Source organism: Macaca mulatta, chromosome 5 (assembly GCF_049350105.2).
Source record: "Macaca mulatta isolate MMU2019108-1 chromosome 5, T2T-MMU8v2.0, whole genome shotgun sequence".
Classification (NCBI taxonomy): domain Eukaryota; kingdom Metazoa; phylum Chordata; class Mammalia; order Primates; family Cercopithecidae; genus Macaca; species Macaca mulatta.
The window spans coordinates 123961695-123977954 of record NC_133410.1 but is presented as its reverse complement, the minus strand read 5'-3'; the positions used below and the strand labels follow the sequence as shown (position 1 = coordinate 123977954).

Here is a 16260-nt window from a genome sequence, read left to right as displayed (position 1 = left end):
ATTTATCTTAGGGTTCTCAAATGATTACCTGTTGTTTGATTTCTTGAGCACTTAAAGTAATTCTTTTTATGTTTTTCATTGTTACCATGGCTCTTTTATCAAAGAGTTGGATTAAACAAGCTTTGAGAATATTATTTGTACTAGAAATCTCAGCCTGGGCATTTTTCACACATCACACCTTCAAAAACCTCTTGTTGTCATACTTATCATTAGACAGTAGGGTCTTTGTGCCAAAGACCATGTCTTTTTCAGCTTGGTCTCCCACAACACATAGTCCTGCGCCTAGCACAGAGTGGGTGCTCAGTACATGTTTCTCTGAATGAACAAATAAATGTATTATCCTGCTGAGGAGTCTAAATAATATACACAGACAAACACTAAGCAAGAAGAGAGAAGAAAATGAAACATTAACATGTGAAAATAGGTAGGTTTTTAATTGTGTTTACAACAGAAAGAGCATGGAATTAAACATTCTGTTCCAGATTACTTGGTGAGATGATTATAAAGTGATAATAGACCTACAATTGTTTGCATGGACATACTATACCAAGAATGTGACTATTCATTTTCTCACATCTCTTAGACCAGGATTACTGATTGTGTTGTTTTCTTTGTAAAAGCTGTTCCAGGACCAGCATCAAAAGATACTAAAGACAGATTCTGCAATATTGAAAGAGAAATACAAGATAATTGTTTCATTCATAAAGAATCTTACAGGTAAGTTTCATGATTTAATAACAAAGTGGAATGTCCAAGCATATCATCTGAAAATAATGTAATAAGTATAAAGTAGTGTCTCCACATGACTTGCCTTATTCTAAATAACATTTATCCTTTAAATATTATCAAATACTATTATATAATTACTATATGACTGTATGTTGCCTGCTTTTGACAGGGATACAAGTTATTATTTTGAGCTTTCTCTACTGCGTTAAAATAACATATTTGTATGTGTTTCTGGTTTGGTTTTTAAAAATAACATCGTTGTTGAGCTCGAATTCACATCCCATATATTTTAACACATAGGTTATATATGTCATATAAAATTAGTGAATTTATGCTTTAATTTGTAAGGGCAAAAAGAAAGAAAGGCACTACTTAACAAAGATTCAGAAACAAGTTTGCCTATGAAGGATCGAGAACAATTATTCCACTAGACTTTCTCCAGAAGATAATCAATTACTTAGTAAATCTCACAACCTCTATTGAAAATATCCTGTGCCAGACACTGAGGATAGGTCACTGAGCCTGACCGATGTGGTTCCTGATATGGAAGAATTTAAAGCCCAGAAGGGGAGGGGGGAAATATATGTATATGCTTAGTACTCAGAGAAAGCTAGCAAGGGGGTCTTATTTGAGTCAGAGTGGCCAAGAGTTACAGTTAAATATATTTTGTCTCATCTTACACAAATTTAGCTTTACTTCTACCACAAATTCTCATCCTAAATTCTAACATATACAGATACAGAAGCAATAGGATAAATAATGAACCAAAATGCTTCTTCAGTTCATTCAGCAAACATTTTATGTGTGCTTCCCATGTCTTAGGTCTCTACTAGGTGCTGGGAATGAAAATTAAAAAGTCACTGACATGGTTTCTGCAGTGGAGAAACTAATATGTGAGCAATTATAATAAGGAGCCATGAGCACAGAAAACCAGAAGAAAACTTGGGAGCAGGGAGAATAACTCAGACTGAGAAGTCTTTCTCTAAAAGATAATATTAGGGTTATGATTTTAAGAGGAAATATTCGGTCAAGGAAAGGGTGAGGAGAGAAGTGGGAAGAGGTGAGGAAAAAGATGGTATGTAGTGGGAACTCAAGAAAGAGGCAGAGATACTAAAGCTTATGTTTATTAAAAATAGCATAATACATATGAGAAATTGCAAATGACTGTATCGAGCAGGTAGGAAGTGTAGAAAGTAAAAAGAAATGAGTTTAGAGATGCAATTAAGCACCAAATAACGAAGGGTGTTATGTGCCAGGGTAGGTTTTATCTTACTGTGACTAGGGAACTACTTAAAGACCTTGAGTAATTATAAATAGAATGACCACATTTGCATGTGTACACAGATAATTCAATAAGTGGAAGGAAAATAGGTTGCAGGAAAGACAGCCTGGAAGCAGAGCAAATACTTAGGGAACAGTGGCAATAAGCCAGGAAAAACACGCTAACCAGCTGCATGAAGGCAACGGCAATACAGCAGATACTCAAAAGAGACCAGGGAGGTAAACTAACAAAACTTCGTTACTGGTTGAAGATGGTGGGTGTGGTAGGCATCTAAGGTGACACAAGGATTTACTGGCTTGAGCGGTGGTATTAATTCTGGTGTCACTATTTAAGAGAGGAAATGAGGAAGAGGATGAGATTAGGGAAACAGAGACAAGAATAGACTGATATTATTCACTGTATTATATGTGCCAGCCACTGTTCTTCTGCTACAGTTTTAATTCATCTTTATTTGCTGCTGAATTTCAAACATGAATCTCCAACCAGGCTTGCTTTCTTGAGTTCCAGATTTGTATATAAAAATGTCTCCTAGATATTTTCACTTGGATAGCTTGACAAAGAACTGCAGAGTAGAATCTGAAAAATGAGATTAGATTTAGGCACTAGAAGAGAAAGTGTGTGTGTCGTTAACTTTTTGCTATATTTTTTTTTCACTGAAACTATAGAAAATAAGAAAAATAGAGGTATGGACACAAATAAGTTAGAAGTGGCAGCAAGATGAAGAAACACTTGCTTTGAGAATTACTTCTTTCAGTAAGTAGAAAAAGATAATCTGCTGAAATCAGTGGAGGTAAATTGGCAAATTAAAAAAAAAACTGAGGGGAAAATGGTGAAGGTTTGAAATAGCTACAGATAATAAGAGAGGGAGTCAAAATGGAAATATAAAATGGTGTGCAGGTATCATTGACAGTTCAACTAAGATGAGGACCTTGATCTGTGGGATTTCAATTTTAGTAGCACCAATCCACGTGGCTATTTGATTTCTGTAAAATTTCTTGAGTCCAGGTACAGGAGTGGAGAACACAGGTGGTTGGGTTTATCCAGGATTAGACTTTTGCTTTGTGAGTGTAGTAGGAAAGTAGAGTCAAGTTTTGTGGGTGTAGACAATAGAATTGTTTAAGTTAGAGATCAAAGGCCCAGAGTGATTATTAAATAGAATGTATCCAGGAGGAATCTTTTAGATTGACAGGGAAAAAAAGGAGCAGTTATGAGCTGAACACCAATAGAGAATAATGGGAATGGGAACTGGAATATTAAGAGGCTAAGAACAGAGGGGAAATCTTAAGAGCAGAGTATTTCAGAAGTGGGGAGACCCTGGGTGATGCAAAGCCCCAGGTTTGGAATGGAGTTGCTCGCTGAAGAGGGAAGGAAAGTCAAAGGCTTGGACAAAACCAAGGGAATCTGCTATTAATTTGTCAGATGGCCCACCCAGTGTTGGAAGGACTTTCAAGGCCACTAGTCCAGCCTCCTTAAACAGAAAAGTATATTACATTCTGACCTTCAATAAATGTTGGCCAAGGAGCAGGCATCCTGAGCATGAAATAGTCACCCATCATAGAGCACCCTATGCAAATGATTGAGCTTAAGTTCTCTAAAGCAAGTATAAAATAAGTCAGTGATAACTTTGTTTTTTAATTTAAATATTATTTGCATACAGTAGTTTGTATTTCTTACTTTTGTTTTTAGAAGAAAATGGTTCACAGGATTTGAAGGGAAGGAGCTTTTGATTCCCTCTTGGACAAAAGAACTTCAGCAAAAGTCCTAGAGGGAGAAACAATACGGGATGTAACAAATGTTCTCTTAGAGTTGACATCTAAATGACTTTTCATTGCAGAGGCATGGAACCAATCTAAATTCTCCCACTTCATCTTGTGTTGCCTATCAGACAGTTAAATCTTATTGTTTTAATCTGCCTATAAATGTAGCTCTGGGCTTAATATGGAAACAACATTTTTTGAATATGGATTTTAAAAAAATCTATGTTTGCAGATTTTAATTTATTTGATTATACCATCATCTGCCTCTAGTGGAAGAAAATTCAAGGCTGTTTGCTTTCCTGGCCTCCTTTTCCCACTTTCTCTCCAAAACGAATCAGGATAAAGGAAGAAAAATCATTTTCTTTCATCCCTAAGGAGGAGGAGTATTGGTTATTGCCAGCTCCTAGGATATAATAGATTCAATGAGCTAGAATAATCTAATCAAATATTTGTTAAAGGGGTTAGAAGGTACTGTATCTGCAGGAGCTCCACACACAAACCTGAAACTTTTCCTAATTCTATTACTTTACAGTCTGTGTTCTTTACCTGTTGACAGAGAAAATATATTGAATCTGAGAAGAGAGCTATTAAATTAATAGTCAAAATTACTTATTTTACCACACTTCATTATTGCTCTCAGTTCCTTCAGTCATACAGAAGTTTGGTTTACATATCCCTTTCGTTTTAAACATCTGGGAAGCTTTAGAAACCAAATTTGTTATAATTCTGGGATGTGGGTTTGGTATTTGGCATGTATAATTTTGCAAAATGGAGATTAATAAAAATAGAGTAATAATTACTCAAGCAAAACCAAAAATTGCAGGAAGAAGCAAGTGCTAATTGAATAATGTGTGTGGCTGCAGTTAAAATCCCTAAAAAATATAATATATGACATTTGGTTATTATATTTCTTATATAGTAACTTCTTAATGTAGTAATTTCTCTTTCTATACCAAAGACCCAACATTATATAGTAACCCATGCCATGCACACCTATGTAATTCATGACTGCCTAGATAATTGTAATATTATACTTACTCTGTCACTGTTATTTATTTTTCTTTTTTTTTTTTTTTTTTCTTTTTGAGATAGACTCTCACTTTGTTGCCCAGGCTGGAGTGCAGTGACACGATCTCAGCTCACCGCAACCTCTGCCTCCCAGGTTCAAGTGATTCTCCTGTCTCAGCCTCCCAAGTAGCTGGGATCACAGGCACCTACTGCCATACCCGGCTAATTTTGCATTTTTAGTACAGACGGGGTTTCACTATGTTGGCCAGGCTTGTCTTGAACTCCTCACCTCAGGTGATCAGCCCACTTTGACCTCCCAAAGTGCTGGGATTACAGGTGTGAACCACCGCACCCGGCCTGTCACTATTATCTTGAACACGCTGTCAGTCAGTACTCCTAGTCATTTATATTTATTTACTATGTTAAGTAAAAAATGTTTTATAAATTGTTGCAATTGCTGGATTCTTTTATTACCAGATCATATTCCTTTTCATATTTTAAGATGAAAAAATTCTCGTTTCTCTTCTGCAAACTAGCTAAGAAGAAGCTGTACACACTAAAACTGTTTGACAGATTTCCTAAGCCAAGCACAAGTAAGCTTGAGTGCTATCCTTTTGTCTATTTACAATTTAGCTTGAACAGAGAGCCTTTACATTACATCAAATCATCTGTAACACAAGAAGCTTAACACCAGCTGTTTTGAAAGTTGTGCCATATGACCAGGTATCGAACATTCAGGAACACAAACAGGTATCTTGGGGAAAGTTACTGAATAGCTAATGCAAAGCAGATTGTGTTACAGTAATAAACTAAAGAGCCAAAAGTAAGACTGAGGTCAGTTAGAAAAGTTTTTTGTTGGTTTGTTTGTTTTTGTTTAGCATAGTGGTTACATCTGTTCATCATGTATACTCCTATCAGAGCAAACTACCTGCAGTTCCCCAATGTGCCACACTCTTCCATAACTCAATGCCTTTGACCATAGGGTCATGCCTTCCAAAAATTACCTCTATCTATTTGTTTACCTGGTGAGCTTCTATTTTTTCTTTTTGACTCAACTGAAACAATCCCCACGTGGAAACTTCTCTCACTCTCCTCTGTTTCAATAGTACATTGTCTGTACCCATATTACAAAATATATTCCTTTGCTTATTGAAACTGCTTACTTGCTGGTTTTGTCCCCTGGAGGTCAGAAACTATCACTTCTTCATCCCTGTATTTCCAGTATCACATACAGAGCCTGGCACTTTGGAAACAGAAAACAATGTTTGTTTGTGTTTTAATAAAGGCAGTACTTAGAGCAGTGAGATCAAGAGAGTAGTAAGAATACTGACAAAGGAATAGTATTTGGTGGTGTTATAAATGAAGAAACATATGATTTTGTATAAATTAATAAATTTAACTTACGAGTGTAAGAAATATCAGTATGTTCAGAATTTTTAGCAACATAAGTAGGCATCTTTTGATATAATATTAAGAAATATTAGACAGAAGGTAGCAAATGAATGTAAACAAGGGAAGTGCAAAGACTGTGATAAAAAGGCCATTAAAATGTAGCCAGATGGAAGTTTTTTATAACAGTTTTAGGAGAGAAAGAAGATGCAACGAATATATAAAAAAACTACACTACCAGCGAAGAAGAATATTCCATTATAGTGCTTATGTTAAGGAATGAGGCAAACAGAAAACGAAAACACTAGTTTATGATTAGATATAAAACATCATGAGAATACAGATCACAGAAGAAAAATTATTGAAGTAAATTATCAGATAATTCAAGTAGAATGAAGAAAAGAGGTAAACTGGATGTTGAAAGAAAGGAAAGGAACAACTGAAGTGGTAAAGGGATGTGCAATGAAAGTCAAGGTGGAAGCAAAGAATGATCTAGGAATGTTTGAGGACCAGAAAGAAGACCAGCCCCAGGAGGACAAAATGCTGTTCTTAAAGGTGTAGATGTTTGGGTTAACATTGAAAATTTGAGTTGAAATATAGCAAACTTTTTTATTTTCATAGACCGTCAAGTCTTTTTCTATAGGCTGACAACAAAGCAAATGGATATCTAACTTACAATGAAATCCAGAGCCTTCTAGGAGCAGAGACACCAGAATAAGAACAACTGGAGCTATTTGATGCTGATAATAACAAGATGTGCTCCTACCTGTAACTAATAAGAGCATTTGGGCTGACTGGTAAGAGGATTCAAGGGCCGGAATATCAATAATGGTCAAGTGACAAGTAGTCTTGAACAGTGTTCTGTATTACAGCCCAAAATTAACAGGCAACCCACATTTTCAGTTATTAGTTTATAATTGAAATCCAAAACAAAAGTTTACAGAAAAACCTGAAAAGTAGCAATAAACATAGCATCTCAAGCCATACACAAGGATAATTAGAGTTTAAAAAACTGACAGTCATTGCTTAATTGCACAAATAAATGGGTTATTTGCAGGCTATGGAAAGGCATATTATTTAGTCTCCTTTTGTACTTGATAATAGGATTTTAGGATGACACTCTTAATACTGTTAAACTTTTTTTTTTTTTTTTTTTTTGAGACAGAGTCTTGCTCTGTTGCCCAGGCTGGAGTGCAGTGGTGCGATCTCGGCTCACTGCAAACTCCACCTCCTGGGTACATGTCATTCTCCCACCTCAGCCTCCCAAGTAGCTGGGACTACAGGCACCTGCCACCACACCCGACTAATTTCTTTTTGTATTTTTTTTAGTAGAGACGGGGTTTCACCATGTTAGCCAGGATGGTCTCGATCTCCTGACCTTGCGTTCTGCCCGCCTCAGCCTCCCAAAGTACTGGGATAACAGGCGTGAGCCACCGCGTCCAACCAATACTGTTAAACTTTAAAGCCGAGTATTCTAAAGTGGTGATGTAAGGCTACTACTCATTTAACAGAAATAAGAAATTAAAGCAAGAGAAATAAGAAATTAAAGCAACATAACTTGCATGAAATTTTAAGGAATCTAAAATACCTTTTTAAATTGTACTATTTCCCCCATCTGCTTCTTTTCTATTTAGTTTTCACAGAATTTTTTGTGTAATTTGAACAGATTTACTGTGTATATCTATGGGCAGTTTCTTAACCAGTGAGGAAGAGCAAACATACTAGACCTGGCACCTGAAAGCTGGTAGATGAATAGAACACACGACTATAAAATGCAATTCCATGTCACCTAACGCTAAATGTATTTATGATTGGAGAACAAAAAAATTAGTTAAATTTCTGTCATTTACCTCTGATATAAGAAATGATAGCCAGCAGAGAGATGTTCTGCACCTTCTGTCTTGATATGCACAAACATGTGAGTTGATGCCACCTACACTTCCAGTGGTATGGCCACATTCTCAGGTAGGACACCCATTCATGTTGAAATTTGCATCACTAGAACATGCATGACATTATATGGTCCATATGCCTATAGATGCCTAGATATTGCCAAAGTCTTGCACTTGCCAAATTCCACTGACATCTTTGGGCCTTACATTCAAGACCTTTAAAGATCTTTGCTTGATTTGTGCTCCTTCCCACCTTATCTCTGATGAAATAATAATTTTTAAAAAAAGATGGATGACCATTCCAAAATATAGATTGCATAGTTGGGGGACCTACCTATCCAATTCAGATAAGCTTCTCCAGAATATCACTTAAATATACCAGGTGGAATAAAAATCCATTTTGAAAAGTATGAGAGGAATTCTGAGGTAGTTTTTGATCTGTAACCACTCACTGCTGCTTCCTTCCCAGGTTGTCCTTGCCTTTGCTATCCACACCTTTCTGCTCATTGTTATAGGAAAGACAATTACTGCTGCAATCCTAGCTTAAGATACATTTTTTAATACCTGCCACCTATCTGTCTTGGGCTTTTCTCATGCTCCAGCGGACAGATGGCTGCAGTTCTAGCACATTTTAACACTGGGAATATGAGTGATGTCAAGTGAGATTTATAGAATCAGAGACAGCACTCTTTTCTGGTACAAAAGGATCCTGTTAGGAGCACCAAGAATGAATGTTTTAGACAGGCTTCCACAGAGGAAAGCCAACGTCTCTATTTGTACAAGGCAATTGTCTAAAAATTTTAGCTGATCAAGTTAGGGATAAGAAGAGTATATGTGGCTTGATAGTGATCATTGAGCTATGCCCCAAATGGTTCATTCAGTGCCACATCCAGAGTGTTGTGCAGTGCCCTGAGAGAGTGCAAACTCATTCAGTGGTAGCCCTCCTCCCAATACCCATAAGAAGCACCATATGCACATCCATTGTTTTTGATCTTACATCCTAAAAGGCATTAATCTAGTACAAATAAAACTTTAAAAAAAAATGCTAGATATTTTCTTAGCTTACCTTTGTAAATTACAATGTTTGAGTTTATTGTATTTCCTTGTTGTTAAAAAACAAAAGCATCTGGCTGGGCATGGTGGCTCACAGTTGTAATCCCAGCACTTTGGGAGGCTGAAGTGGGTAGATCACTGGAGGTGAGAAATTTGAGAAGAGCCTGGGCCTGGCCAACATGGTGAAACCCCATCTCTACTAAAAATACAAAAATTAGCTGGGGTGTGGTGGTGCACGTCTGTAGTCCCAGCTACTCATGAGGCTGAGGCAGGTAAATTGCTTGAACCTGCGGGGAGGAGGTTGCAGTGAGCCGAGATTGTGCCCTCCAGCCTGGGTAACAGAGTAAGACTCTGTCTCAAAAAAAAAAAATCATTAGATACACATTAGATAGACAGGCACAATCTATGCACCATAAACCTGAAAAGGATAGGGCAGCTTGGAAAATACCTAAGGGTAATAGAAAACCCAAGAGAGGAAACTGAAAGCTTAGAAGCATGAAGATGGGAGAGAACAGGTAAGGAAGGTTGTGTCATGTCAGTAGGATGAAATCTGGACCTGGAGTATGGCATATTCAAATTCAAAATTAATTGCGCTTTCTCAAATGGTGCAACTGGTGTATCCATTCTCTTGGATTCATGAAATTTATTCAGAGGTACCCAAAGTAAATTTCTTTCCTGACTTCATCTTTTGAGATTGCAAATGAGAAGAAATGTTATATATACTATAATCTAAGTGTGGTTTAAATTTCTAAATCTCAAAATGTTTTCCATTTTAGAGTTAGAAGATGGAAGTACAAGAAAGAAGAATACATCAAAGCAGTGACTTGATTTTATTTTGTAACAATTTCGTCCTATTTATTCCTAATATTTTAGCAAGAAGTGTTACAGGGGTAGATCTGGCCAATCTAAAACTTGCTAGTCCTTTTGAATTTTATTTAGTTTTAAAAAGATAGTTTTTGTTTCTTAAAAGACTTCAAAAATTTCAAAATACTGCCATTCTTTTAACAAAATTGAGAGAGCATTTTAAATTTTTTAAAAATCAAATTTCTAAAGAATTGCGAGGATAGTGTAAACGCTACACACATAAATATATGTAAATGGTATTAATAATACATATTTTTGTTCAACCTAATATATGTCTTTAGCATTTGTTTTTTCTGATGACTCAAACTTAATTGTTCACATTGGTATTTTAGGTACTCTTGCCCTGCCTTCTTACTCATAAGTTGAACCTCTCATTATACGTGGAGGGCAGAATCAAGATTGGAAGCAGAATTGAGAATCTTTAATATATCATAGCGTTGGGCTTTTCTGGATGCTTCGTCTCTGCCAGTTCCTTTTATAGACAAAATAAGTTACCCAGAGATATACATCCTTGCTAATTTGAAGTTTAATGTTATGCAATTTATCGAATGCATTTACATTCAAAAGTTTTCATTTTCTGCTAAAAGTAAAGAATATTCATGGCCTTCAGCCAAAGTTCTACAAGGGTAACTAAAGCAAAATTAGCATGAACATATGAAATTCATCTTTTCAAACACATTAGATACTCTACTGCAGTGCTATGCTAAGAGTAATAGATCCCTCGATTAAAATATTACCTATTTGTATAACGAATCTCAACAAAACTTTTCTCTCTGCACTGCTTTTTAGTTATTTTTGACTTCAATGAAAATATCTTAATATTACGACTAAGCCTCGTGGCTTAGTAGATATTATCTTTTTAAAAATACAGGTATTGGCTGGGCGCAGTGGCTCACACATCTCATCCCAGCACTTCGGAAGGCCGAGGCGGATGGATTACTTGAGGCCAAGAGTTGGAGAAGAGCCTAGCCCACATGGCAAAACCCCATCTCTGCTAAAAATACGAAAATTACCCGGGTATGGTAGTGCATGCCTGTAATCCCAGCTAGTCGGGAGACTGAGGCAGGAGAATTGCTTGAACCCGGGAGGCGGAGGTTGCAGTGAGCTGGGATTGCGACACTGCACTCCAGCCTGGGCTACTGAGGGAGGTTCTGTCTCCAAATAAATTAAGTAAGTAAGTAACTATTAAATTGACACAGTGGAACTGAAGTCACCTCTGCTGTCAGGAATATGGAATAATCACTGCACAAAATAGGGTTACTGAAAAGTTAAAACTAATTGTAGATAGAAACTAACAGAAATAAAATACTTTTAATTCTATAAAATTCAGCAAGAACTTCAGGTTTTCCTGGTTAATAAATGAAAAACCTGAGATAATGTATTACCTGAGATTAATGTTGGATTATATATTACTCTATTGAAAATAATCTGCTGGTTTTATTTATAATAAGGAAGATCACTAGTCTTGCAGGATACAATATAAATGAATTATCTGTTACATCATGTCTGCCTTACCCAAAAGTGAAGGTATGAGTCATATAAGTATTGTGTGCCTTTGGTTTCCATATTTTAAAAGCTAGGCGTCTTGGTACCAATACACCTTACCTGCCCTGCTAACCCCAACTCAGCAACCCAAACACCCAAGTGATCGGGGATTTTTAACACTCTGTAGGACTTGCAGAAAAACGGCAATATAAATACTTTAATTGTGTGGATATCTAAGACCCTTCTAATTAAATTTGTTGGAAAAATGTTTTTGCTGTCAAAAATATCAATAGTATCTTCACATGAAATGCATGTCTTCAAAAGCTGGCTAAAATGTTACCATCTCAGAAGCATGATAAGCAGCTCTTTAATGCACATTTTAGAGAAGTTTCAATAATAGAACTCCTATAATTCTCAAACCTCATCATATGAAATGTAAAATTTTTCTATTTCAGACGTTTTTGATTATATTGATTGCAAATAACCATTCTCTAGTGTGATTTTATATTTATAAGCTGGTTGAATTACTTAGAAGCTAGAATGAAATATGAATTATACTATTAGTAAAACAGATTGCTGGATTATCCCTTGAGGTTTTTCTTCAACTTATTTTGGTTCTTTCATTTATAAACCTTTTATTTTTGAAGTGGAGTTGTTCAGTTTTAGCAGTATTTGGGACTGAGAGAGAACCTGAGTTTTGAAGAGAATCTCTAGCTTCAATCATAAACTATTACTTTAACCCAAACATTAGCTCTTTTCAACTCTGGACACCCAAATCCTGCCCCTATGGTCTATGTGGAGGGATAACAGAAGTTGCTACTCTAGAGGAAAAATGTCTTAATTCTCATTTGTGTTTGATATGATGATAACCAGCTATGGGAATATTTTAATAGTTGCAGAAACTCTTTCTAAATAATAAATGAATAAATACTTTCTTGAAAACTTTACTTTATTATACAATCTAGCCCAAGTGTGGAAAATTTAAAAATCACCCTATTTACCAAAACTATCTAACAATAATCTTGCTAGAAAAAATAAAAAACAACAATGATCAGTAAATACCTACACTTAACATTCTTACTTCTGGAACAGAATTTTAAGATCCATGTCCATGTCCTTGTAAGGTAAATCCCTCTGTTTAACAATTAAAAAAAAAAGTCTCACATTTAATACATTGTTTGCACACTCATAAATACATACAAAAGCTGGGAGACCTGTCTTAGAAACATGTTTAAAATGAATATATATAATATTATGAAATCTGAATAAAAATTTTATTCCAACAACACTTCTCTATTTTAAATCATGTTTATTATTTAAGTTTTTATCACAGTGGAGATTAACTTATGCTTAATCATCCAATCAGTGCCTACTGTCAACTTAATCCAATTCCAAAAAAGTAAAATCAACTCATTCATACACTCTAAGTCCTCTTACTATCCCACCATTCATTGCCTATGTCTTTTTTCCCTTTTAACGGCAACATCGTAATAAGATTGTGAAAAGGTATAACTAATCGGTTTCTATGTATGTATAATACCATTTCTTCAAGTATTCAGAGAGCAGTACATTTGTCTGCATTGTGCATTAGAAAACTACTTGTGACATTATTTCTAAGTGCAGGAGAAATGCTCCTGGTGGGAGAGTAATGAAGTTGTTTGTCATAGTGTATGCCAAGGATTTACAGCACTGTAGAATTTTCACAACTCTTCCATGTTAGTGAGTAACATTAGGTAAATGTTGTATTTGCCTACTCTCAGCTATCGGATGTGGGATTTCAAGCTACAAACAAATAAAGCATACACTCAACCAACAAGGGTAGTGCAAGTGCTAAGTAAACAGAATGACATGAAAGAAATTCATAGTTGCCAACTAGTGAATGCTTCAGCAGGGAGGCCCTGATTTTATGATGTCTGTGACTTGCATCCCTGTTCTCAAATGAATACTGTCACTGCTCCACGTCAGCCACAATGACCGGAAAAGGCTGCTGAGGTGAGGGCTGAGGGAATGAGGAGGATGATAGGAATTCATTTTCACAGAAAAGTGGTTCAATTTATCTGTCACATCTGTATATAGTGTAAAGTCTGATTTGTTAACAAGATCTCAGACGTCTCCAGACAAAGCAGGTACCAATATGGAAAACTGCAAATGTTTCATTTAAAGGAATTAAATGTTGGCACCTATGTAATATAGCTTTTGTGGCCTGGACAATAAAAGGGATCAGAAGATGGTTTTTTAAAAGTAAAACTTTGGAAATGTAACACCTGAACATTCAAAAGTTACATTATAGAAAAGCCATCAAACAGTTACATAAACATTCAACAATACAGTGGTGCTGTTTAAAAATGCCCTGGAAGCAATAATCTTCAGTACTTTGAATAAAGTCAGAATTTCATTGCTTTGTCTTAATTATGCATTTAACATATTGTTACTCATTAAAATTAAATAGAAAAAAACTATAAAATTCTTCCAGAGGAAAATTATTGGTAGTGGGAAAACAAAAGTAAAATGTGAAAACCAATGTATACATTTACTTAATTACATGTTTTTCCCCCAGAAGTGGACATACTCTATCAGAAAATAAAAACAAGGAAAACAACAACAACAACAAAAATAAAACAAAAATTACAAAAAAACTGTGCCATTTCCTTTTTTTTTTTTCTTCCTCTGCATCCAGTTTTGGGGGAAAGTGTTCTTTCATAGTGGTGTTCTGAGTTCACACATATTAAATGGTAGAAAAGAAACATCTGGATCCTGACTATCCTTTTACTTTATTCTTGAGTGTGTTGTACCCTCAACAAATGTAACAAGCAGCCAGTAAAAATTCTCTTAATTAGGAGACACACACACACAGACACAGACACACACACACACACACACAACCTTATTAAGAAAAATGCAACCATTCCTGATCCAGGACACACACATATGAAGATTTAAAACTAAGGTCTGACACAGTCACTTAAAATAATTAAGGCTTCTAAAAGGTTCAGTGCCAAAACTCTCTACATCAGTATTTGAATAAAATACATTTTTGCATTTTAGGTTTGTGCTTTTTACAGCCATCTTAATTCCACAGAATTTCATTAGTAGATCTCATAAGGGCATGTTAGAATTGTTTACTGTTTTACTTTTAGTAGCTGTTAGATTAAATAATAGCAATAAAAATTCAATGAGTGAACCAATTTATTTCTATCATCTGGGCTGTTGGCTCATTTCACTTTCTTTTCATGTTTAATATGGCCATTTCTTTTGTACTTGCCATTGAGGATTCCATTGTGGTAATGTCCATTAACTGTGCTATGCTTATTTCTAGACCACAGACTTTTGATTTTTCTGTAGATAAATTTTGTCACCCAAGACAAGAGAAAGTAAAACAAGGCAGCACCAAGCAAAAGCACAAAGGCAATATCCAGTAAAAAATACTGACAAAAAGAGATTTGATGGACAGCGGCACGTAGGTGATGGGCTCCATTGTGACGAATAATATAATCTATCCAATAGATAGTTCGATTGACAGGGTGACCAGGTTGATCCTTGTGAATTTCCGAAAGCTTCTGGGCCCTCTGACGGTAGCTATGGAGAGGGGAACACAGAATGAAGAGGTTAATAATAAAGTTCTATATTTATGCATATCTTCACATAAAAGGGGAAAATAATAAAAACTATACTACTATTCTTTAGTAAGTACTTTGCATGTACAAACACTGTGTTAAGTGCTTTAAGCACATTATCTTATGTTAAACCAATAAAATATATTTTAAATTGGTGAGAAAAGTGAAAATCAGAGAGACTGAGTAACTTGATTATGTTACAAAGCAAGCACTGTGTTAAGTGCTTTAAGCACATTATCTTATGTTAACCCAATAAAATATATTTTAAATTGGTGAGAAAAGTGAAAATCAGAGACACTAAGCAACTTGATTATGTTACAAAGTTGAGACCCAGAATTTCTTGCCTCCAAACCCTTTGCTGTTTCCACACAACATTACATGTAGTTCTTCTCTCTACATACTTTTAAATAATATAAATCAACAAGTCTCAACCAATATGGAAACTAAATTTATTAGATTCTGAAAGAAAGATGGAGAAAAAGATATAGAACTTCATTCTATCACTTTTTTAAGCAATAATATTTAATTTTGTCTTAATTTAAAATAACATTAAATATGGGGTGATGATACATTATTAAAGAGATAAAAAAGAGTTGAGAAACACCATGAAGTCAGATTTGATGTTATATGCAGTATTCATATACAGGTAATGTATGCATGTATATATATATAAAGAAGACACCCTCTTAAATGATTGAAAGACCAAGGAAAATGGGGAATCACAAAGTAGTAAAATATAAGCATTTTATTTTAATCTAAAAACATGTGACTGCACATTCGTGTGCCAGTCTTTGACAAACAGCTAAAGCCCTCTTGCATGAATTCATGACTGAAGTTTGTATTGCTTAGACATAAGAAATAATTTCCACCTCCAGAGATACAAAATCTATCATGGAGGATATAGCACTACTGAGTTGTGCATTATAGAGGAACAAAAGATTGGACACATGTGAAGACTTGATAAAGCCAAGAGAAGAGTGTAAACTAAATCATAAAAGTGGGGGAGTAAGAATACACCCAGAACAAATTCATTTGGAAAAAGTATGAAGTTTAGTTAGAAATTAGATTGGAAGAAGATGAGTCTTCCCCATGGGTATTCTGAATGACAAGATATAATAGCTTCTTTCTTAGAACCAAGGAGCCATTAGATCAGGGAGACTGGCTGTTAAAGCAGAGGGAAGATACTC

At 35.4% G+C, this 16260-nt stretch overlaps 1 protein-coding gene across 11 annotated transcripts in view; it reads right to left on the bottom strand.

The window, feature by feature from the left end:
- The window catches only part of UGT8 (UDP glycosyltransferase 8), a 159328-nt gene that overhangs the window by 61949 nt on the left and 81119 nt on the right, over nt 1–16260 (bottom strand). For 4 of the 11 annotated variants that reach the window (XM_078002694.1, XM_078002695.1, XM_015139125.3 and 1 more), the window contains exon 6: nt 12752–15035. In XM_078002694.1, the coding sequence (XP_077858820.1) occupies nt 14672–15035 (364 nt within the window). In that variant the 3' untranslated portion in view covers nt 12752–14671. Of the gene's footprint in view, nt 1–413; nt 661–3685; nt 3773–5939; nt 6020–12751; nt 15036–16260 lie in introns of those variants that run through there. The other 7 variants (XR_013417540.1, XR_013417541.1, XR_013417543.1 and 4 more) reach the window with 4 other exon arrangements.